The sequence below is a fragment of the Malania oleifera genome, chromosome 5 (assembly GCF_029873635.1).
Source record: "Malania oleifera isolate guangnan ecotype guangnan chromosome 5, ASM2987363v1, whole genome shotgun sequence".
Classification (NCBI taxonomy): domain Eukaryota; kingdom Viridiplantae; phylum Streptophyta; class Magnoliopsida; order Santalales; family Ximeniaceae; genus Malania; species Malania oleifera.
This window is the reverse complement of record NC_080421.1, coordinates 22363862-22389376: the sequence shown is the minus strand read 5'-3', so window position 1 is coordinate 22389376 and position 25515 is coordinate 22363862. Positions and strand designations below refer to the sequence as shown.

The 25515-nt window shown below is 34.1% G+C and overlaps 1 protein-coding gene across 6 annotated transcripts; it reads right to left on the bottom strand.

Annotated features, from left to right (window-relative positions):
• Nucleotides 1-9689: 9689 nt before the first annotated feature.
• LOC131154971 (pentatricopeptide repeat-containing protein At1g08070, chloroplastic-like) lies at nucleotides 9690-19615 on the bottom strand. Of its 6 annotated transcripts, none has more exons than XR_009136718.1 (5): nucleotides 19425-19615; nucleotides 15585-17752; nucleotides 11045-11180; nucleotides 10396-10525; nucleotides 9690-10169 (listed from the first exon to the last, which is right to left on the bottom strand). XR_009136718.1 is itself a non-coding variant. In XM_058107833.1 (3 exons), the coding sequence occupies exon 2, from the start codon at nucleotides 17511-17513 to the stop codon at nucleotides 15627-15629; it is 1887 nt and encodes a 628-aa protein (XP_057963816.1). In that variant the 5' UTR covers nucleotides 17514-17752; nucleotides 19425-19615; the 3' UTR covers nucleotides 10923-11180; nucleotides 15585-15626. The 6 variants fall into 6 exon arrangements, 1 of the variants encoding a protein (XP_057963816.1); XR_009136719.1 differs by having other exon boundaries at nucleotides 9690-10166; XR_009136716.1 differs by lacking the exon at nucleotides 10396-10525.
• Nucleotides 19616-25515: the final 5900 nt, after the last annotated feature.

The window sequence follows — 25515 nt, the reverse complement described above, 5'->3', positions numbered from 1 at the left end:
TTGACCCAAGATCTGACTAGTTGACCCAAGGACTAGGACTCAAGACCTAGGTCCAATTTGGGCTTAGGCCTGTTGACCATTGAACTTGAACTTGACCCAAAATAAATTATCTTTCTTTTCAAACTATTCCTTTTTTTTTTTTTCAAAAATAAGAAATCAAATTTTCAGCATTGCTTGATGCGGCTGAGTCCTTTCCTTTAACTAGTAGTTTCCTTTTATCCCTTCTAACCTTAACAGGCTTCTTTTCATTATACCCTTGTGCAACTATATAAATGATTATAATCCTTCTCTCTTTAATCTCTCTTCCTCTTTAACATACAATGCTATAAGTTCATTAATGATCCATTTATCTTTATATATGTTGTAACTTATCTTAAATGGACCATATTGAGAAGGAAGAAAGTTGAGAATAAATAGCACCATAAAGGTTTCTACAATGGTCATACTCAAAAAAATTAAGTTGTTCAACCAAGTTATTCATTTTCATTATGTTCTCTCACACACCGCTAACCTTATCATATTTCTTAGTAGCCAAAATCGCCATTAGTGTACTTGTTAATGTCTTATCAAAAGTTTGAAATTGCTTCTCAATAGATTCCAAACATTCATGTGCCTTTTCAGATATTGAAATAGACATGAAAAAATTTTTAGCAATTTTAATTTTCATTATCATAAAACGTAATCTATTGGAATGATCACAACTTTCATAAACGCTTATCTCTTGAACCGAACTTGTGTCAAATGGCTTTTGAGGTTCATCAATACGAAGACATAGATCTAAGTCTAAAGGTTCTAGCGTGATGAATATTTATTCTTTCCAATCAAGAAAACTAGAACCTTCAACTTTAGAAAATTAGACATATAACATAAAAGTGAAGTGTGAGTAAAAGTTAGAAAAACATGTCAAGAATCACTAACAAAACTTAATATGACAGATGGTGCACATTCACATATCAAATTAAAAGATTTGGTTATTAATAATGTATGGGATATGGAAAATTTGTAAAGACTTTTGGGTTTTAATAAAGCGGAAGAAGTGATGGAAAGAGTTGGAAAACTTAGAAACTCTTCGTACATCCTGCTATGGCTCTTGGAAAAGAATGGTTTCTTTAATACAAAGTCGGCATGGGATGCTATCAGATTTGGAGCTCCAAAGTTTGATTAAAAAAAAGTGGGTTTGGAACAAATGGTTACCAAAGAAAATTGCTATCTGTATGTGGAAGGCAGCTTTTGAGTGCTTAAGCGTTGATGAAAAGGTGAGAAGGGTAGGGGTATCACTTGCTTCAGCATGTGATTATTGTGAGATGAGGCAATCAAAATATGTGGAGCATGTTTTGAATAAGAGAGATCTTGCTGCTGATGTATGGAGGAAGGTTTCGGTGGAGGTAGGTGTACCTTTCCTTAGGCACCAAAGTTGGAAAGAAAGAGTCCAAATGTGGTTTAATAGGGCCTTCCGATACTCTCAATTGGGAACTTTGATGGGTTTGATTCCTTATTTTGTAGTTTGGAGACTGTGGAGAAGGAGATGTGTGGCTAGAATGAAGGAAAAATTGGAGAGTAGTACAGATGTGTGGTTGTCCATTAAGAATTAGGTGGGGCTTTTAATTAAGAACATGACAGTTATGGCTCATTTAAATGATGCTGATGTTCGGATATTGTAGAATCTGGAAGTGCAGATCATGAATAAAAATAATAAATCTATGCAAGGTGTGAGATGGCTAAAATCAAGGCAAAGAAGGTTGAAACTAAGTTTGGATGGGAGCAACTTAGGGAACCTAGGGCCTGCGGGTGGTGGTGGCATTCTTAGAGACTGTACAGGTTTTTTTTATTTTTGGTTTTTCAAAATATTTTGGTTCTTATTCTAATAATGAAGCGGAATTGAAAGCAGTGATGGAAGGAATAAAGTTTTGCAAACAATTGGGTCATACCAGTATTGACAATGAATGTGATTTGAATAATATAGTAAATTAGATAAGATCCAATAAAGGCTCTTTATGGTATTTGTGGGATTTTTGGGAGTAGCTTATTGGTTTATTTGAGGGAGTAGATTTTTCTATAAATCATTTATATAGAGAAAGGAATAATGTGGCAGATGCTTTTGCTCGATAAGGTGCCATGGGGAGAAATAGTTTGTTTACAAATAGTAGCCAATTTCTTAGAGTTATCAAAGGTTTGTATAGATTGGATAAGGTGGGTACGGCGTATATGAGGAGGTATGTCTAGTTGGTTTCCTTTTGGCATTGGTTTAGGTTTGTTTCTTCTTTTGTTTGGTTTGATGCATGGTATTAGTATATCTTCCTAAAATACCCTTGTACCCTTGTATGCCTCCTCGTACCCTATAAAAAGGATGCCTGTGTATAGTTGTATTAGTACAAAAGATTTTAATCTTAACATGGTATCAGAGCCAGAGTTAACCTAATTTTTTATGTTCTTAAAATTTCCTTCCCCTGCTCAGCCAGCCATCGTTCCTGCTCACTTTCATCCCCGTCCGGCCTCGTTCCTGCTCGCTATCATCCCCGTCTGGCATCATCCCTGTTCCTGCTTGCTATCGTCCCCGTCCGACGTCGTCCCTGTTCCTGCTCGCTGTCGTTTCCGTCGTTTCTTGCTCACTGTCCGCCGTCGCCATTAGAGCTCTGCTTCAGACTCGTCATCGCTAATCGTCTCCAGATGATCCTCTAGAGCAGCAATGATCGCACGATCCCTCCTTCACTGTTGTTGTATCATTGTTCGCACGACCATACGGGTGTTGCGTATTGCGCACACAACACACCCAAGCACGACGCGCTCCCAAATCAGTGACCCAGTGGCTACCCTTCGATCCGATTCAACCAAAGTCGGTGAGAGATTAGAGAGAGAAAAAGACACGGAGAGAGGGTTGTATGTTTAGATGAGAGTGAAAAAAGGGAGGCAGGGAAGGTTACTCGGTGGTTGGGATTTTTATCCTCTTTTTTCAGTTCTACTCTTAGCTTGTGCGGCCCCAGCACTTACAAGCTACTTGAAGCCCGGCTACGTAGGCACAACCAAGGCACTGAGGCTTGTTTAATTTTATTACTGTGCTACAATTGCTGCTATTGCCCTTGCATTATTATTATTTTATTTTTTTTAATTTATTATGGAGTCTTTAACTGATGTTGCTCGCCCTATAGAAATTATTCTAAATGGCTCCAACTATAATGCATGGGCCAAGCATATGTCAGTTTTTTTGATTGGTCGGAGATTATGGCGTTTTGTCACTAAAACAAAACAAAAACCCACGAAAACTGACATGCAATCAACAGAGGAGTTTTATGAGGCTCTTGATGACTGGGAAAGTACTCACTGTAAGATCCTTTCCTAGTTTATTAATACATTTATTCCTACTATTCAAAGTCTCCTTCCTAAGTTTCGTAATGCCTTGGGATTTTTTGGCCAAACGGTACAACTATGGTAGTGATGTTGCTCTCGAATTTCAGTTGGAAACTAGGCTTTCCCAGCTGCGTCAGGAACCTGGACAATCTATTGTCGAGTTTCATACTCAGGTTAGTGGCATTTGGGATCAGCTTTCTCAAGCAGACCCTGCTTTTTTTAATGAGCAGTCGATTAAACTTTTTGCTGCCTATCGGGATCGTCGTCAGTTTATATATTTTATTATGCATATCCAGAATGAATTTGAGAATACTCGAGCTTCTTTGTTACATCGCTCGCCTCTTCCTACACTTGAGGTTGCTCTTGCGGAGCTCATTTCTGAGGAGACACGCCAACAAACTCGTCGCGTTCATTCTACCGATATGGTCTTAGCTACTGCTCCATCTTGTTCCTTTTCTTCGGCTACTCCTGTTGCAGCTGTTGCATCTTCTAAACCGTGTTGTTTCAATGGCCAGTGCCACTATTGTAAGGAAGACGGTCACCGTATTTCTGATTGTCCTAAGAAGAAGGCCAAGGATGCTCAGGATGCTCTTAAGGCTAAGGCCTCTTCCTCTTCCAAGTCTGTTGCTACTGTCTCCACGAGCTCCTCAGTTTTTGCTCCATCTTCAGCACCTCCTCTGTCATCTCTTTCTGCAGCTGACCTTGAGGCAATTATCACCCAGGTTCTATCCCGCACTTCTACTGCCTTATCAATCTCCACAAGTACCTCTACACCTTGGTTTATTGATTCTGCCTGTTGCAATCATATGACCTTTGATTCCTCTTTAGTGACACATAAGCAGTCTTTAAATCTTGTTCCCGTAATTTATACTGCTGATGGTTCACATATGTCTGTTAGTCATATTGGTCATATTTCTACTCCTACTTTCTCTGTACCTGACACATATGTTGTGTCTAATTTGTCTCTCAACCTTCTTTCTGTTGGTCAACTTGTTGAATGTGGTTTGATCTTAACCTTTTCTGACAAAGGTTGTGATGTGCAGGATCCGAAAACGGGCCAGCTTGTTGGGACAGGGCGTAGAGTTAGTCACCTTTTCGAGCTCACATCTCTACATTTGCCTCGTTCGTGTTCCCCTCCATCTCTTTCTACTGCAGTGTCTTCCGGTGTTTGGCATTCTTGTCTCGTTCATGCCTCATTGTCTCATGTTCAGTCTTTAGCTTCTAGTGGTTGCTTAGGAGATGTTAAATTTGAACATTTTGATTGTATGCCTTGTCAACTTGGCAAACAAAAAGCTTTACCTTTTAATGAAAGTACTTCTTTGTCTTCTGCACCTTTTGATATGGTTCATTCTGATATTTGGGGACTTACTCTTGTCCTTACTAAGGGCGGGTCTCGTTACTTTGTCATTTTTATCGATGATTACTCTCTGTACACATGGATTTATCTTTTACATGATCGCACTAGGTTACTTAATGTTTTTCATGACTTTAAGTAGATGATTACAACTCAATTTGGTCGCACCATTAAAGTCTTTAGGTCCGATAATGCCCTGGAATATACTTCTACCCCTTTCCTTGAAGAACTTCGAGAGGCCGGCACCTTATCCTATCAATCTTGTCCATCCACCTCCCAACAGAATGGTCGTGCCGAACGTAAGCACCGTCACATTCTTGACACTGTTCGCTCTCAACCCTTCTCTACATCCCTCCCAGAATCCTTTTGGGGAGAAGCTGCTCTTACCGCTACTTACACTATTAATCAGGTTCTCACCCTTACTCTTTCCAACAAATCTCCATATGAGGCTCTCTATGGCAAGGTAATCTTAACACATGGGATGTTTTATTGGTTATTATATAATCCCCAAGTGTTCTTTTATTTCCATGGTATTCCTCCGCCATAAGTGAGGGTTATTAATAAACTTGAAACGGAGCCGCTATGTGGGTGGCTTCCGGCTTTTTCTAAAAAAAAAAACTAAAAACTAAAAAAAAAAATATTGAACAATCCAATGCATTATCACATTTATCCTTTAGGTTGGATAATGACATGCCATAGATTTACTTCACAATAGTTTATGGCTTTTAGTTCCATAAGATTGTTTTTCCTCAAAATATATAATCAACCAAATGTTAAAAAAAAACAACTCCAACACATTTTTCACAAAAAAAAAAAAAAAAAAAAAATTGAAAAAAAGGTTTTACCAGTATGGTTATAACTTCGTTAAACTAGATATTAGCTATAATACGGTTGGTTATGGGCATCACTACCAACCATTGAGTCATATTTTTTGAACAACCACTTTGGTGACTATTAATTTGATAAAAAAATATAATAGTTAATTATATATCAAGATCTTCTTATATATGAAAACAATTTTATAGGTTCATAAAATGAGTTTTAACGTAATTGCTTTGATACCACATATTAAAAAATTTACTAAAAAAGGATTTTCAGCTTATTGTATGAACTATAATCAAGTAAGGATATAGAGAATGAAGTATAAGATACCTTGTGTCATTTTTGCAAGGTCAATCAAATTTGGATGTTATTATCGCCTTTATTCTTCAATTCCTATGGAACAAGTTTCAACAATGCATGTATCTACTTGATCTTCTCTACCCTTAATTACTCTTATATTTGGATTAGTGATGAAAATTCTACCAAACTGGGATGAGTGGTGAGAGGGAACGAGAGTCCTTTATATAGAATTTCATAAGTGACTCAATCCATCAAGGAGTCTTTCCCTAGAACCAAGGTGAATGTATCTATCTTTAATAATACATTGGTTATAGAGATTCATGACTTTACTCAATGCATCTCCATTATTTCAATATTTCTTAATTGCGAGACTGCTTGTTAATCACTAAGGATACATGACTTTAAAAATTAAATTAGACGAGCAGTCTAATCAAGTTGGACGGGAACCGGGTTCATGCCCAATCTGAGTAATGATAGAAAATCGAACTTGGAGAAAATCGAAATCTACGTGGTTAGAATCGGACAACTTGGCCTAACTTGGCTAACCTGCCGAGTTGACTCGGTGGCTTACAATCCTTAATAGCAATTTTTTGAAAATGAGGAGTGTGGTTTTAAAATCTGGAGATAACCAACTATTTTAATTGGGTTGGACCAGAACTAGGTTCATGCCCGGTCCAAGTGATGCTAGAAAATCGAATTTGGAGTGAACCGAAATCAATGGGTCGGGTCAGAAACAGGCAACTCGACCTAATTCCACAGGTGAAAAAAAAATTTGAGGAAACGAGGATGGGAGAAAGCTTAAACCTACGTGCTTTGGACAATAGTTACAAGCATGCTGACTGTTAAAACAATTTATTTTTGTTGTAACAATTTATGAAAACTAATTTGTCCCATCATATATAATTTTAAATTAAATTACATAATTGCTAAATATCTTTGAATATTTAATAAAACTAATGAGTTTTAAAAATATTTTAATAATAATAATAATAATTATTCAAATTTTGTTTTCATTTTAATATTTTATTATTGGTTTTTCACAAGTACAATTTATAAAAAGCATAATTGACATGAATGTGCTTAATCACTCCCTCTTTAGAAAGAGTTGAAGTTATATAGAGTATTGGGGTATTAATGGAAATAATAGAAGAGTTAAAAATATTTTAAAAATTAAAATTAAAATTATTTTATTAAAATACTTATATATCCATGTTTATAAATTTTGTGAATAAATAATTTGTAAGATTGAAGATATTTTAGAGGAGAAAAAATTGCCTAAACTTTTATATATTACTGGTTTAATCATCGATTTGACCCATCAGTTCAACCGATTTAATCTGTAGACACCCGTTTCTGCTTGGGCATCGTGAATCGATATCCGATTGCTCCAATTAGAACCCGAACCCAGTTTCTTTTTCCCAATTTGAGTCCGTTTAGATCTTTATAATTTTTGGAAATTGAATCCTATTTTCTCATCAAGACTAACCCTCACTTTCACACACTCACAGCTCTGCACATGCAGCATTTTATCTCCTTAACATTCCTTATTGGAACCAAAGAATCCCAATGGCAGAGGGGATTGCCTATTGAAAGGCTGTGTTCACTTGGAAGAGAGGAGGCCATTTTTGCTAACAATACGAGCAAAAAGAGGGTTGTCTGAGAAGCGAGATCGCTCGAGGAAGAAATCAAAAGATTTTTGGGCTTGAAAGTCATATGGAGTTGGATTGAAGAAATCCATAGGAAGCACAAAAGAAAACAAAATCAAAGGGCTGGAGATCCAGGCTTCAACAAAAGTACAAGGGCTGATCAGATTGAAAAGAAGAAATTCAATAGCTGCAAAGGTTCCTGACCTAATTTCCCTCCATTTATTTCATATCTTGCATTCAATTAGATTAGAGAATGCTTTGAAACCAAGACTGAAGTATAATTGGTGCATGATTTAATGCATGTGTTTGTTTGAAATCAAGTTACCCATAAGCTATTGAGATGTGATTGAAGTTTTGCTAATGCTTGCGTTTGAGGCATCAGTATGGTCGAGTTTAGCATAGAATCGATGCATACTGTGCTTGAATCAAATCTGAAAAAAAAATGCATTTATTCTTCTTAAATTTACCTTTAAAACTTGATTTATCCGCATGATATGTTTGAAATCACAATGATGAAAGTATGGCCAGTGTGTTTTTGTTGAAATCAAAATGAATAAATGATTAAGATGAACTGTAAACGTGCTGGATGATGCATAGTTTGTATGGGTGAAATCATAATAACTAAAAATAAACACGGCGATGCATGCTCTGAAAAATGAAATCAAAAGGTCCTGTTTAAATCACACCAGAACACAAACACACACCTTCGATAATTTAATCAGAGGCTGGATGATGGTTGTGCCCAATTCATTTGAACTCCATTTTTGGCTTGAAAGAAATCAGTGAAGCATTAGAGAGAACTTACAGAGAAGAAAGAGGGAACTATAGAAGAGAGTATAATAACAAAGAATTAGAGCTAGAGAGAATTTGGTCAGAGAGAGAGGAGAGAGAAAAAAAACAAACAAAAACAAAACAGAAAAAGGAAATTATGGAGATACAGAGAAGATTACCAAGGAAATTACGACAGAACCATAGTAAAAGTAGAGAGAGAGAGAGAGAGAGAGAGAGAGAGAGAGAGAGAGAGAGAGAGAGAGAGAGAGAGAGAGAGAGAAGACCCAACTGAAGCTCCGTGGAGCTCTAGTCCCATCACCCATGTGCATGCTCATTTTTATCATTCAAAGGATTATATTAAAAGGTTTGACAATTGAATAAAATAAAAAAATTTAAATCTTGATCAGTTGATTTCAAATACGAAAGTAAGGCTAATAATTAGTTACAAATATGAAAGTAAGGCTAATAATTAGTTACCACTAGACGAATGTGAAAACTAGTACCTTTCTTTCACTTTACTCTAAAATCTAATCCCATCTTATCTAATAACACAAGTCATTGATTATCAATTTCCTTTGATTTAAGTGTAGTTTAAGACAATAAACTGATAATATATTAAATAGCTATTTTAATCCCACTTAGAGTAAAAACAATTTAGTGACGATTCCATTTGATTATGTATTGAACTCATTTCTCATGCCTCTATATTACGCCATGTATTTTAATTTCGAGTTGGCCATTTGGTCGAAACAAAGATTCACTCCCCCTCCTATAAGAAATGGCCCTCAGAGACGTTATGGCATAATCAAACCAATAGCTTCAGTTGATTGGCCATTGACCTAAGTTTTAAAATTGTGATCAGCAGTAACTTTTGAACACAACAAAAGCAACACATTGAGATTCAGCTTCGAATTTAGAAAATATTAAATAAAAAGAACAAAATTTTTTTAAAAATTTCTTTTAATGTTTGATTAAAAAAAGTTTTTTTTTTTTTTTAAAATCAGTAGAGTGTAAATGTATTGATCAAAATAAATATGGACAGCAGCATAAGGAACCAAGTCCCATCAAAATTGCAAAGCAATAAGCACATAAGATACATCAAACCTGATCATTCCAGGAACACAAAACAATCAGACAAGTAGCAAATTACATCAAACAAAAGTCACACTTCCCAACCCCTCACCCAACTAAAGGGTAAAAAGTGGGGAAATCTATCATAGAAAATTCTATACGTGTGAGTCTGAATGACTTTGGCTATAGCTTCCGAAGTAAGAGGCAATAGTACCTTCAAGCTTCCTTTTAAATACCAAATCAGTGGATAAAATTTTAATTTTACACATCATGAATATTTAATTTCTCTTAATTTTTAATTATGTTAATATAAAATTTTATTTTTAATAATACTTAATCAAAAGAGAAAATATAATGAAAAATTCCAAAAAGACCCTAAGTGCTGAATCAAACATTTCCATTGATATTCTATATGTTTAGCATTTTGCCTTCTTGAGGTTGCTCAAGTGGTAAGGCTTGGGCTTGGTTTACCACATGGTCGAGGGTTCAAGTCTGCTACCATTAAGATCAGATTTACTCAGAAGTTATCTGTGGAGCTGCAATCTTCCCCTGATTTGGGGCCGCTTGGGGGGATCGAAGAGTTCGTCCAAGGCTGGTGTTCCAAGTCATCAAATAATAATAATAAATAAATAAATATATAGCCTTGCACAACTGTAATTCCATGAGTAATGATGCTACGGGCAATGGGCCATGGACTAGTGCAAGGCGGTGCATAAAACCTAGCATAAAACTTATAGCTCCTCTTCTCCTCTCGTGGCTTGTATTGTTGTGTGAGCCCATAACGTTTCGCGCCTGTATCTCATTTTCCATCCTCATAGCAGCTTTTAGTAAAGTGAGGTTATGTTTCCTTCCTGTTTCTTCTTTTGTACAAGGTAATCCAACAAATTAATAGATAATAATTGATTGTCAATATTACACACACACATACATATATATATATATATATATATATATATATATATATATATATATATATATATATATATCTCAAAAAAACACACAGTAATATTAATATGATGTCTCTTCTAGTAATTTTCAAAGCAAAAAAAAAGGAAGCTATTCACAACTTTGGCCAAATATTTTTACCACACTATTTTAGCAGTATACAAACTTCTCAGCATTAATTTCTTTATAACGCTTCTCAAAAGCTGTTGTGGGCCATCAATTGTGAATCACTTAGTAAAAGACTGGCAGTTGTTCCCAGAACGCTTATTTTCTGTTTTGTAAGATAAAAGCAGTTGTGCAGGCATTAATAATTATACGTTTGGTACATTAGCATAGAATGAGATCGAATAGAATTGACTCAATTATCTAGTAAATCATTTGAAACACAAGAATAAGGGTAGACAGCTACTCCAACATAAAAAAAAAGACCAGCAGAAACTCATTCCCACCGCCAATATATCTACAATTTGAGTACCATAAATTCCGAATACATAAAACCACAAACAATCAGTAAATCATTTTAGGGTGTTTGTAATTTTGGGTGTTTTGCCTTATAAAATGTTTGAACTAGTTTAGAAACATACAAATAACAAAAGACTGCACACTTCAATAGGAACATATGGAACAATAAAAGGGAATAAGTAATCCCTGATAGAAAAATAGTTTAGTTATTATAAATTATGCACTTTATTTATGTAGTTTAGGAGCAATGATTCTGCTCTTATAGTCGGACTGAATGGCAGAATGCAAGTAAAAAGTCACACTTTCCTGCCTTAAATACTACACTTACAATCTGGAGGGATGCTAAAAAACCAAGCTGGCAGGTGACACAACACATTCTGAAACACTGTAACATGGTCATTTTTACCATCCATATTGGCAACAAAGGCCACACATGCTGCGGAAGAGTTCGTATGCACGTCAGCCTACAAAATAACAGTTATTCGGTAAAAATGTTGCCCAATGAAAAATTCACAGATTAGATGCAAACCAAATATAGTATAGGTTGAAATTCGAATTTTGAGAAAATAGATATAGATCATAACCAGGTAATGGTTGCGATTCAATCCATTCAGAAATATAGCTACCTGGTAATATATTTAGATTGGCAGATCAGCATAAATATCTACAGAAGCCATGATGGGTTGATTGGGACAAAGCATATCTATAGTTCATATATGGCCAAAGAGTGCCTACTCCCCCCCCCCCCCCCCCCTCCTTATATTACAGCTAGCAGAGACTATATTTACAGCAATTGATGGGGTTCTTCAGGAGATAATGGAAGTAAACCTTATGTTAAGCTGATTAACAAGTTGAATATTCCCAGGTAGAGCCCGATCAGAGAATTTTCTAAACAATATTTATGTTAGGTTCAGCCTCAATGGGGACTACTCATGGCTAAACAAAAACCTAAACTATATGATCATAGTGATTGAAGGATGATAGAAAAACACAAAGCTACTCTGTGACTAGGATGTTTTATGAACCTTACCCACAAGGAACAAGCAAGAGAATAATGAAAAAAGGAATAAGATTGTCAACCAGATTATTACAATTGCCTGTTGCCAGTGTCAAGTGGCAACTAATTAGATGAATCACCCATATCTGGGAACTTGAACGAGGGAAAAGGTAATATTTTCTTTTTGGAACCTGCCAAAAAAACAGGATGGGTGAGGCTGACAACCTACCCCTTGACAGGGAGTCTGCAAATGGGCAAATGACAATGTAGCTAACACAGCCACATGTAGGAAAGCAAACCACAGATCCATATATTTCAAAATCACATTCATTCTCTGCTTTTTCATTGAGCTTTCAAGCAGTCCTGCTTTGGTTTCCTTGTCCAAATAAGAATGGCATGTGTGTGTGTGTGTGTGTGTAGTTAAAACCTAGGAAACAAAACTAAATATCATTTTTTATTTTAATACTCTTTATCAGACCTCCTTACATAAAAAGCTACAGCCCTCCTGTATCTTTTAATTTTAAAGTGGAAAGGTGAAGCCAAGGGCCATTGTCTACAAAAAGCCAAGTGTCTTTCAAAACCCCCTAAAACATAAATGGAACTCAACTGTCCAAGTAAATAGCCGCAATAAATCCTAGGGAAACTTATAGGGACTTCTGTGTGTGAGATTAATAGTTCATTACAAGTAAGAATCCCTCTCATGCGAAAATCTACTGATGTGAGAAAGCAAAAAAATTATTTTTAAAAAATGGCGTGAACGCCGTGAAGCCCAAAAACATTATTGTAATAACTTCATATGCACGTCAGTCAAATTTGTTTCATAAGTAAAGGATCCTTTTGACTGTTTAAAGGGCTATATCAAGAACCATACAAAGGCAGCAACCTCCCCAGAGATTTTAAAAATCCAACAAACACCCTTGACATTTAATTTTTAGGACACTTATGCCACCTCCATTAATTTATCATCAGGTAGCCAAACAAAATTTTTAAAAAAAATTAGCTATTTTCCTTTTACGCACATGAAATAGCATAACAATGGCTAGAAATTCATCCCCATAAAGTTGGCACCTTTTTTTACTACATTGTTTTGGATATTTAAAAAAAAACAAAAAATCCATCCTCATTGTATTGCTGTTTGATCTTCAAAGGGATTGGAGCCTTGGAGGACAGCTCTTGTGTAAACTAAAAGGTTGTTGATCAATTTTCCATGTGGACACCTTGTCCTCAGCCCCTTTTTTTTTTCAGTTTCCTGTGGTCATTAATAAAATTAACTCCCTAATGATTGTGTTTGCACTTTATCCACTTTTTTTGGGGGAAGGGGGGTTTACACAAATATATAAATGTTTTGGATATTTGACCAATATTTATTATCATGTGTCAAGCACAAAAAAAGGGAGCAAAATAGCCAATTTTTTAACCTATTTTTTAAACTTTTACTTGGCTACTTGAGAGTAAATTTACACGAGCAAATAGTGTCTAGGAAATCAAATGTCAAGGAAGGTCAATGGAGAATATATGTCAAATCAAATAAAATTTGACTTTACACATTATTAACATTTGTTTTTTCTTAATTTTTAATTATATAGGAAGAAATTTTGTTTCAATAGTATTTAATATAGAGAGAGTAATAGAAAATGGATTTCGACCTTATTTCCCTTTTCTTCTCAAGCAAAATCTTTCATCCAAGGAACCTGTGATCTGTAATTATAGTTCTTATTTTGTTACAGGGTAAGATGTAGATAATTTTTAATCAATGCTAGAATCTCATTGCACAAAAAAGAAGCTTCAAACAACACATTGCGAAAGTAGGCAATGCCTTCGTAAGGACCTTGATAAGAGTTCCTCTTGCAACTTAGGAAAGCAGTTTCCCTTCCCAACCTAGAAATTTCTTCCATAATCTCTCCTTACTTGAGTTTTGCAGCAGTTTTCAATCATCTAATACAACATTTATCCATATGACATACCTTGTTTGAGATATGAATATTATTAAGGCCTAGGTTTAGGCCTGATTTTACTCTTAAATGTCAATTCTGATTTGTTTCATGTGAATGTCAGATATAAAGTGTATTTGAGACCAGTTCTTTTTCTTTTTCTGTTTTTCTAAAATTATTCTAACTAAATTACACATCCCCATGTTTTATCGATATATGATAAATTCAGATTGGAAGCATTTGGTTTAGATTACCTGCCCTCATAAGATCAGTTTCTTCAGCATCTTATGTCTGAGAATGGAATTACTAATTCATAGGAATTTTATTTTTTTCATCAAGATTTTTAGGAATACATGATTACAGTATGTGGAATAACATGAATATTATAATGATATTTCAATAAGATTGTCGAGATAGATTTAACATATAGTGATAATAATATTGTGTACGTTTTCTGTAATCTGCATATGTACATACTAATGAAAAAATTGTAATAATCTTATCAAAATATATTTTAATAATAATAATTGTACTTATGATAATAAAATAAAAATAAATAATTATTATTATTGAAACTAATAATCAAAATATCAAAAAGAAAACATTTAATAATATAACGATAATAGTATTACAATTATTGTTGTCTTATTGTCGTTGTTGTCAATTTTTGCCAAACCACATGCCTGACCACCTGCAAGACAAAGCGAATATGAGACGTCCTGGAGTAGTCTCCGGGACACTCTTAGAACAAGGATGAATGAGCAAATTTTTTGTGATGGTTTTCTAATAGAGGTTTCTAGGAATGGAGGTATGACAACAAGGGATTGCATACCTCCCTTTCTTACCAATCTGCTCTTTGGTAGTCTTTTAGAAAATCTTGGGTTAGAAACCTAGTCCTCATGAGGTGGAAGATCCTTCTTCATCCCAACTTTAAGTTAAACTTATCCCCTCAAGGTTGATCCTTATCATTGAAAGAGATGAGACTATCTTTGGGAACAAACTTATCTTATTTATAAACTTCAGAGTGAATGAAATATTAAAATGCTTGTGGGAGTCTCCACGTCCCTTATTGGTCCCTGTGGCACACATGTATGCTAGAAAACTTTTATCCCATCATCTATTTTTGTAAAAAGTGTTATTAAAAATTATTATTATTGTTATTGTTATTATTATTTGTTTTTCTTTTCATAATTATGATCAATATCATAGAAAATATTATTTAAAATAATTATTATTACTTATGCTATTATTATTAATTAACAAGAACCAGAAATTTCATCCAAGAGCAACGAATGGAAAGGATATTTTTTGCCCCTGTGGAATCCAAGATTACCCTAAGGGAGACATGAGTATTAAATACCTATATTTTGGGGGCATCTTGAATTCCAATAGAATCCAAGATACTGTGCAAGATTCCCATACATTCCCAAACGCGAGCATCTAACATTATTCCCCAAAATCCGACAACTGGTGCCAACAGCCCCTCAAACATTTGTCCTCTTTGTTCAAAATGGCCGCCTAAATGATATATTGAATTTATCAAAAGATACACAAACCAAAATTCAAGGCCTCAAATCCTATACAATGAACATTGAACCAAAAGAAAACTAGCTAGCTATCAAGTTGAATTATTTTTAGAACCTTGCAAAATTCCAAAATTCATGGCGTTGTCAGATTGACAGCAAACAAAGGCAAACAAATCATGCATATTACTCCCCCGCCCTGGGAGGGGGGTGGATCCTCAATAATAGAAGAATAAACAATAAAGAACAATAGGATGCATATGTTTAGAAAGATCACAGATTCGTAGGCTATACGTCGAAAATACTATAAAAGCAAAGAACTGCATTTTCTTTGCTGCCAACAGTCTCCTAAGTTTTATGAAAATGAAAACTCCATTTTGAACAAGGAAGAACTATAACTAAGCAATTTGAGTGCACCTCAAGTAATATCAGCATCTTCAAGTAGCATTTGCAGAATCCCTAGGGGCTTGCCGCTTTCATTTCCTTTACTAATCCATCCAATGTGTAATATATGCTCTCAACTTGAGCATGTGATTGGGAACCAACAATAAACTCATGCACAATTCCATTGATGCTGATCCAACTATGCCCAGGCTGCTTCCTTACCCCATTTTCCCTCATGAACAACCTCAGCCCTGAGACATCGCGCCATCGGCCATCAACTGCAAATGCATTAGACAACAGCACATAACCTGCAGAACTTTCTGGGTCTGCTTCAACAAGCCTTTTTGAAATATCTCGGGCCAACTCAACTCTAGAATGGAGGTGGCAACCTCCAAGCAAAGCTCCCCAAACAAAATTATTGGGCTTGAAAGGCATGGACATAACAACCTCAAAAGCATCCTCAATAAGGCCAACCCTTGAAAGTAGATCAATATAGCAAGCATAATGTTCCAATTTTGGTGACAATGAAAATCTTTGACTCATCTCTAGGAATAGACGACGACCTTCCTTTATGAAACCAGAGTGACTGCAAGCACATAAAACACTAAGGAATGTACTGGCATTGGGTTGCAATCTAAACTCCTGCATTCTGGAGAAAAGTCTCAATGCCTCCTCTCCTTCCCCATTTATTGCAAGACCCATAACCATGGCATTAAAGGAAACAACATCTTTGGAGACCATCCGATCAAAAACCTCCTTTGCCCTCTCCAAACTTCCACATTTAGAATACATATCTATCAATGCAGTTGCCAAAAACATATTTGATTCTACAACACCATTGCATCCTTTAGATTCCATGTACCCATGAATCCACTTCCCAAGATCTAAATCACCAATTTGAGCACAGACTGAAAGAACACTAACCATTGTAACATGATTGGGACTACAATGGGGATTGTCCACCATCAAACGGAATAGTTTCAATGCCTCCATAGCACAACCATTTTGTGCATAGGCACCTATCATAGAATTCCAAGGAAGCACACTTCTTTTTCCCTTCTCAGCAATTTCATCAAACTTTTCCCTGCTCTTCTCAATCTTTCCCCACTTTCCATACAAATAAACAAGAATTGTGTTAACTGGATCTCTAACAAGATTCCTGGAGTCAACAGAACCAATGAATTCTGAGAAAATCCCAACCCATTTCTCAATTTTCACGATCTCAAGCTTTGAGCAAGCAGACAGAACACTGACCATCATGTCATCTTCTGGCCTCAAATCCTCCCTAACCATCAGGAAGAAAAGTTGTAGAACTTCGTCAGTCTGACCTAACTGAGCACAACCAGAAACCAAAGACGTCCAACAGCTAACCACACTCTTTTCCGGCATCTCATGAAATACCTTATGTGCTGATACCAAGTCTCTTAGACCCTTAGCATAAACAAGGACAAGGCCATTGCAAACAAAGGAATCAAGAACAAAGCCTATCTTCATAATATGGGTATGAATTTGTTGGACATGCTGAGAATTGCTGGATTGAAAGCAGGCCTTGAGGAGAAAAGAGAAGGTTAAGTCATTAGGTGAAAGTGACACCCGCTTTAAAGTTTTGAATAAGAAGAAGGCATCAGAGAAGAGACCCTCTTCAGCCAGGACTCTGATAACAGCATTGAAGGGGAATATATTGGGTAATTGGAGTTGATAAAATACTCGAAGAGCAAAATAAGGTGGGTAATGACCAATTAGACGAGTCGCTATCAAATTGTCTTGATGTGCGCCAACTCGATAGATTTGAGCATGAATTTGCAGGAGATGGTGGGTCGGGATGCAACCCAGCAGGAGGACAGAGAAATTGGTGAACTTCGAAGAAATTGGACTGGAAGAAAGAGACTGCGTAGCCAAGGAAGAAGAATAGAAAATTTTGAACTTTGAGAGGGCTGGAGAATGTCGAAAGGAAGAAATCATACTTGGAAGCTTCAAACACCAAAATATTCATTTTGAAAACCTTCAACATAAATAAGGAGAAGTCACATGCCGCATACGCATTACAATCTATCCATACCACTCATTCATGAACCCATCCAATACCGTCAACTATTGACTCATTAACCGGCTACCCATTCCAATAATAAAACCAACAACGCCAACTTGTCATCCTTGGATGTTCTTTTGTGCGCAAATCCTATTAAGGCTTGAATCACGTTCTGCCAATAACAGTTGATAAAAGTCAACAAATATATTCTAAACAGCAAACAACCAACTACCTCAAACAAAGAAACAAGATTTTCTTTAGATGATGACCTCAAAATGAGATATTATGGAAGCATGGTTTCAAAACCTGACCCAAACAGGTGGAGTCACTGAGTTGGTCAGACAGGTCAAACAAGTAACCTCGGCATGCTATATATATATATAAAAGTATGAATAGTATAATTTATTCTGTATATGAAAATATTCATATTTTTGAAAAAAAGATTAAAAACTTATAAAAAGATATAATTGTAAATCAATTTGTAAAGGAAAGTATCTTTGTTTTTAAAAGTTAATTTTTATAAAATTAAAATTTCCAAAAAAAAAAAGTAAAATTCTATATTATATATAGAAACATGGATAATGTAAATCATCTCATTGGCAAGAAAAGAATATTTTAGAAAGTAAGACCAAATATTCTTAAAAGAAATTAGGTTCTATAATATATAGAGAGAGAGTAAATTCAATGAAAATTAGATACATTACATTTAGAATATTTAAAAGTTAATTTTTGAACTAAAAGAAAAAACTTTCATTTGGTTAAAAAATAAAATAAACTAACATTATGTATAGATATCTACATCAATATCTATATTGTAATAAATTAATAAAAGTGTGAATAAAGTAAAACATTTTATGCAATAATATCCCTACAATTCTAAAAGCAATACAAAAGATTCATAAAATAAAATATATTCAACATAAATTAGATAAAATTAAATTTGAAAAATCTATTTTAGATATATTAAAGTTAGAACCTTAAAAAAATAAAAAATAAAAAAACTCAATTTAGCCAAAAAAATGGGAATGACTTCAACCTTCTAAAATTTTTGTAAAGTGTCAAACCTCATTTAGATCAATAACAATATAATTTCTAAATGATAAATTTGAGAAATGAAATGGTAGACCTAAAAGTATCCTCCACATAATAAAATTTATATTTATATTTATATAAAGTTTTTAAAAAAATCATTAATTTATTGTTAAGTAAATAAAATAATAATAAGTTAGAGTTTAAGTAGCAAATTATAACTTAGAAATTGTAATAAACTTATTAATATTTTCAAAAAATAATAAAAAATATCTACTTAATTAGTATATTCGTGTCATACCATACCTTATATTTTTAAAGATTTTTCATGTACTTATTTTTACATAGTCATAATAATATCTCATGTTGATATTTGTATTTTATGATTTTAAAAAAAGTATTAATTTTTATAAATAACTTTGAGTATTCACACTTTAATATCGGTAAACCAATATTTGACAATATATTATTAATTTATTTTAAAAATATATCTAAAATTTATTTAAAAATTATAAAAATTATTTTACACTATTATTCACATACAAACATGTGCAATCCACGTAATGTTCAAAACTAATCTAGAGATCCTAGCTCATAGCCGCATACATGGCGTACAACAATAAAAAATATAAGATGAAAATTAAATGACGAAATGAACTTGTCTTCAGTGAAGAACCATTTAGTTTGAAAATCAAATACTGAAATTCTAGCATGTCTAAAATGCTAAATTCCTAAATCATTTCATGTAGTTTCTATTTTCTAACCGTCAATGCTTAAAAAAAATTAAAAATGAATTGATAATATTAAAATAATACCCGGAAGAGGCTGTATCTTAGCCGGAGGGGAAGGAAGCTTCGTCGCCAACAGACGGAGGAGGAGGCTGCGCTGCCGGCCGGGAGAAGGGAGAAAACGACGAACGATGTGATTCGAGCGCAGAAGTGAGGAACTAAAGCTGAAGGGGGAAGGTAGGAAGGGTTTGGTCCCTCGTCTTTCTCCACTTTTTTAAATAAACTCAAAATTATTTTTTTTTTTTTTCAACAAAAAAATTTGCACCCAGTCAATCCAATTCGACCCGGGGCAGTTCGAAACCGTTCGCACCGGGTCACCGGTTCACTGCGGGACCATTTATTTTCGGGTTGCAGCTCTCACCTCCACTCGTCTTTCTCCACTTTTTTAAATAAACTCAAATATTATTTTTTTTCAACAAAAAAATTTGCACCCAGTCAACCCAATTCGACCCGGGGCAGTTCGAAACCGTTCGCACCGGCTCACCGGTTCACTGCGGGACCATTTATTTTCTGGTTGCATCTTTTGTAACTTTTAAAAAATTTAAATTTAAATTTTTTTAAGAATTTTTTTTTAAAATTATAAATTTAAAATCTTTAAATGTTAAAAGTTAATTTATTTTCCAAATAAACTATTATATTTCATTCTTATCTTTATTTTTTCAAGTATTATGAAATTATCAACACAATAATTACATTTCTTAAAAATGCATATTCAATCAATTTCATCTTATATTTGGGAGAGACTTTGAATTTGTTTTAATTTGGATAAAATATAATATAAAATTATTTTAAGTTTGGTCCAAATTTATTAAATCCAAATTCGAGACTCGAAATTCATGTTCTAAACATAACTATAGTAATTTAGAATTTTTTACTAGACATTCAAACTACAATTTTTTATTTTTTAACACTGCTCCTCTAGTTGGTCTAATTTGAATATCAAAACATGCGCGAGAGGCATGATGACAACCACACAAACAAACAAACAAAAAGTCCAGTACTCCCAGGGTGTGGTTCAGGTGGTAGTGCGTGCTGCGGGAGTACCTCTCACGAGGTCAAATGTTCAAACTCTCCCGGGTTCGTTTTCGCCCCTGGATTCCTGAAATTTACCTCCCTTTGGAGTTGTGAGGTCGGCTTCAAGGGGCGCGGGATTAGTCACGTGGATCGTAAAACGGACACGTGGAAACCTGGTGCGTAATCCCAAAAAAAAAAAGTCCATTGCACAAGGGTTGGTGTATTCAAAAAATGTAGAAATGGAAATAAGAATAGGAGTAAAATTATTGGTTAATAATACAAAATGGATATAGAAAGTATAGTTTCAATTTTTTTCCTAATATTCTTTAATACTAACTATAATAGAAATAAAAATAAGTTATTTTTCAAAAATATTCATAATATTGTAAAACATGTATATTTATGTAGATGACTATCTAGATAATAGATTACCACCTTTGGTATGCCCACATAATAGTTCATTATGTGATTAACCTTTGGGATCTCAATGTATTTGCCTATATAAGGACATGTTATACAACAAAATGAGATAATAAGATGATTAGCAACATCTAGTTCCTGAAAAACTAGACTGTTGAATTTCTATAACTCCAATTTTTTTGTATTCCTCTTTTATTTCATTTACAACACATTATCAACAAGATCAAGTCTCTAATGGTATATAGTAAGTTTCATTGGTATTATTCTAAGATAAGAATCTTATTTGCTTTAATATTTGTTATTTATATAACTTTAGTTTTTCGTCAAACTATATTTATATGTTAACTATATCTCTTATCTCCGGTACGTATCCTTAAATATTTTTATATTGGAATATATGTGAGAATAACATTTTCATTTAATATTTACCTAATTTTGAATTTTTATTTGTTTTCAAAGTAACTTTATGATGTTAAATCTCACAAAACTTGAATTTGTTACCCTTGATATATTTCTTAAAGAAATTATCTGTCATGAGTACTTGATACTGAGATTCACCTTAATGTTATGAATCTTTAAAGTACAATTGAAGAAAAAAATTAAGCATCTCTGCAGGATCGCACAAAGGCAATGATTTTCCTTTGACACCATTTGCACGAAGAATTGAAAATTAAGTACCTTACTATTAAGGATTCATTAGTCCTTTGAAACAATTTAAATGAGATATATGAACACCAAATAGATACACTTGCGGCTACAAGATTTTAAAACTGTAAGTGAATATAATTCAACCTTGTTTAAAATTAGCTCTCAATTGAAGTTATGTGGAGAAAAATTACCGATGATGATATGTTAGAAAAACACATATTCAACTTTTCATGCCTCGAATATGCTCATGTAACAGCAATATCGAGAGCATAGATTTACAAAATATTTTGAGCTAATTTCTTGTTTACTGGCGGCTAAACAAAATAATGAGTTTTTATTGAAAAATCATCAATCTCGTTCAACTGGCTCAACACCATTCCCTGAAGTGAATGTGACTTTTTCTCAAAGTCGTGGACGAGGTCGTGGTGGTAAAAGGGGTCGTGGTAGGAAAAATTATTGGACCCGTAGTGATCATCCTTCAAAGTTTGAAAGCAAAGGTGTTGAAAAGACTCGAAGGAAATGTGTAAAGAATAAAGAAAGCTCAGAACAAAATAACAAAGTCTAAAATAATAACAATATTTGCTATAGGTGTGGAACAAAAGGTCATTGGTCTCGAATATGTCGCACTCCTAAACACCTAATTGATCTTTACAAGGCATCATTAAAAGAAAAAGGAAAAAATGTTAAAGTGAATTTGTCTGAACCCATTGATGCTAAGTATGAGTCTCCTTTGGATGTTGATTTTGATGTTTCTGATTTTTTTTTTTTTTTAGGATCCTAGTGGCAAAATTGACCATTTGATTGGGGATGGAAATGTCTACTATTAAATTATTTTCATATTTATATTATTTTGAAAAATTAACTTATATAATTTTTTTTTTATTAAAAGTTTTGCATATAATATGCTTGGTAATATTTTGTTATCTTTCTTAATTCTTAAATTTTACTTTTCATTTACTAGATCATACAAAATAAAACTTGATAAAATGGAGGATAACATGTGTTTGGTGGACAATGGCACTACTCACACAATTCTTCGTGTTAAAAAATATTTCTTGCAATTAACATTAGCTGAAATTAATGTTAATACAATATCTGGTTTTGCAAATGTAATAAAGGGCTCTAGAAGAGTTCACATTATGTTTCCAAATGGGATAAAATTGTATATTGATGATGCGTTCTAGTAGATCTCGAAGAAATCTACTAAGTTTTGAAGATATATGTCGCAATGGATATCATGTTGAAACCAAAAATGAAGGAGATATGATATATCTTTTTATTACATCTATAGTTTCAAATCAAAAGATCATATTAGAAAAATTTTCAAGTTTTTTCATCTGGCCTATATTTCACAAAAATAAGGATGGTTGAATCAACTTTTATATACCGGAAGTGCTCCCAACCTAGAAGTTTTATACTTTGGCATGATCGTCTTGGCCGTCTTGGTTCAACTATGATGGAATGAATCATTGAAAATACACATGGACGGACCATTAAAGGATCATAAAGTTCTTTTACTTGGTGATTATTTTTGTACTTCTTGTGCTCAAGGAAAATTACTTGTTAGACCTTCTCCATCTAAATTATCTTTAGAGTCTCCTTCTTTTCTGTAAAGAATGCAAGAATATATTTGTGGCCCAATCCATCCATCTTGCGGATTATTTTGATATTTCGTGGTTTTAATTAATGCTTCCACTCGATGGTCACATGTTTGTCTACTTTCAACTCGTAATGTTACTTTTGCTAAATTCCTTACTCAATTATAAAGTTAAGATCAAGTTTTCTTAATCATCCCATTCAGACTGTCTATTTAGATAATGCAGGTGAATTTTCTTTAAAATCATTTTATGACTATTGCATATCAATAAGAATAAGTGTTGAACATTCTATTGCACATGTTCATACACAAAATGGTTTAGTGGAATCCTTCATTAAGTGTTTATAATTTATTGCTAGACTTATGCTTATGTAATCGAAGTTTCCTGCATCTGCTTGGGGTTATGCTATAGTGCATGTTGCGTCTTTGATTAGAACTAGACCAACTGCATATCACAAGTTTTCACCTTCATAACTTGTGTTTAACCACCAACCTAATATATCTCATCTTAGAATTTTTGGTTGCGTTATATATGTTCCTATTGCACTTGCACAACGAAGTAAGATGGGACCATAGCGTCGGCTTGATATTTATGTTGGTTTTGATTCTCCTTCTATCATTAGATATTTTGTGTAATAACCCAGAAAAAAAAATAGTTATTAAATAAAAAAAAACTTATTAATTAATTAAATTATTAATCAATTAATTAGTTAAACATTATTAAATTAATGTATTAAATAAACAAATAAAGGGAATAGTAAAAAAAAATTAAATTAAATTAAAATTATTTATTAGTAATTAATTAGTTAAATATTATTAACTTGAATTAATTAAGTAAAATGGTGATTATATATATATAAGTATATAATATAAGTTAAGTTGAAGAAAAAAGAAAAAAAAAAAAGATAAGGAAGCCTGGCTTCCTGCAATGAATCGTAGAGAGAGAGAGAGAGAGAGAGAGAGAGAGAGAGACAGCTCCTACGCTTTCTCTCAGACAGTCTCGCTCGCCTCTCCGTCTCCTCTCTCTCTCCCCTCATTTCTTGACGGATATTCGATTGATTGGGAAACGGAATGTCACGCTCCAAACCTGCAGATGGGTCCCAGATGTGAAAATAGTTCTGTATCAATTAAAACATACATGATACAATACAATAAGAGAGTCTGACACCGTGGGGTATACGGATGCCCTATACTCATACACATATACATCCATACTCATCAAATACGCAGCGGAAAATGTTTCATCTATCTATATAACATACCATACTAGAGTCTATACAACACTAGGACATATAAACACATACAACACTAAGATATACAATCCCATAATTACAATACATACTCCGGGTGTCAATAGAAACTATCACGACAACCCGGTTACAAAACTCATACCAAATCAAGCACTAAATGTAGCTAAACAACAACCCCGCTTCCGGATGCTAGGATGCTAGTTTCGGCTACCTGAAGGACCTAAAAACATTTGTATATACATTCGGGATGAGACACCTCTCAGTAAGGAAGAAAGCAGGTTATATCAGTGTGTGGCATACCAGTGTTATTTTACGTCAAACATAACACCATATAATACGATACAGTTCGAAAATATTTCCATACAGTTCCAGTATTTTCACAAATCCATTCTAGTATATACGATACCCAAACATACGGTCAGTGTCGTCACACTAATACGCAACAACCCTGCGAAGACCGGAGTCTCAAAGCGATTGCGTTGTCAATACGGTGTAGCTCACACCTCTTGGTGACTAGCCGGAACACACTAGTGATATTTCACATCCTCGGATATAAAGCCGGACACTCTCGCCCACGGTAATGAACCGATACATGGCGCAGCATACGGTAATTAGCCGCCACTAGCTGATTTCACAAAACCTAGAATCATTTTGGAACTCATGTTCTTATACTCATCAGCATACGGTAATTAGCTGCCACATAGATGTTTTACAAAATACCTGGAACAATTACATACAACCATACATTCCACACTTATTTGGTTTATAGAAAATCATATCGTTTTCCAATTCAAGCATACAGTTTTATACAAATATGGATTACAATCATCTTAATAATATCATTTAAACATACCAAACAATTTTCCAAATTAAAGTCGAGATGATCCTTGAAATCCCCAATTTTCCCAAAAACTGTAACCCGAAAATCTCGTATTTTACCCAATAGATTTTCCCAAATAAGTTACTGAAACATACATACGATCGCAACTTACAAGTTTAACGATCCTGATTTCAAAAAGTAACTGATATAAACTGAACCCCCTTACCTTAACCTGAATTCCAACTACAAACTCTACAGTCCCCAAAACTAAGTACCAAGGCTCCAAAACCTATAAACCACAGTACGATACATGCTTACAACTCATACTACTACACATATTTCGAATCAAAAAAGAAAACTAAGTCTTAC

Bases quoted from the DNA above. Each gene is read 5' to 3' on its own strand.
- LOC131154971 (XM_058107833.1), bottom strand. From the start codon at position 17,513: ATGATTTCTTCCTTTCGACATTCTCCAGCCCTCTCAAAGTTCAAAATT.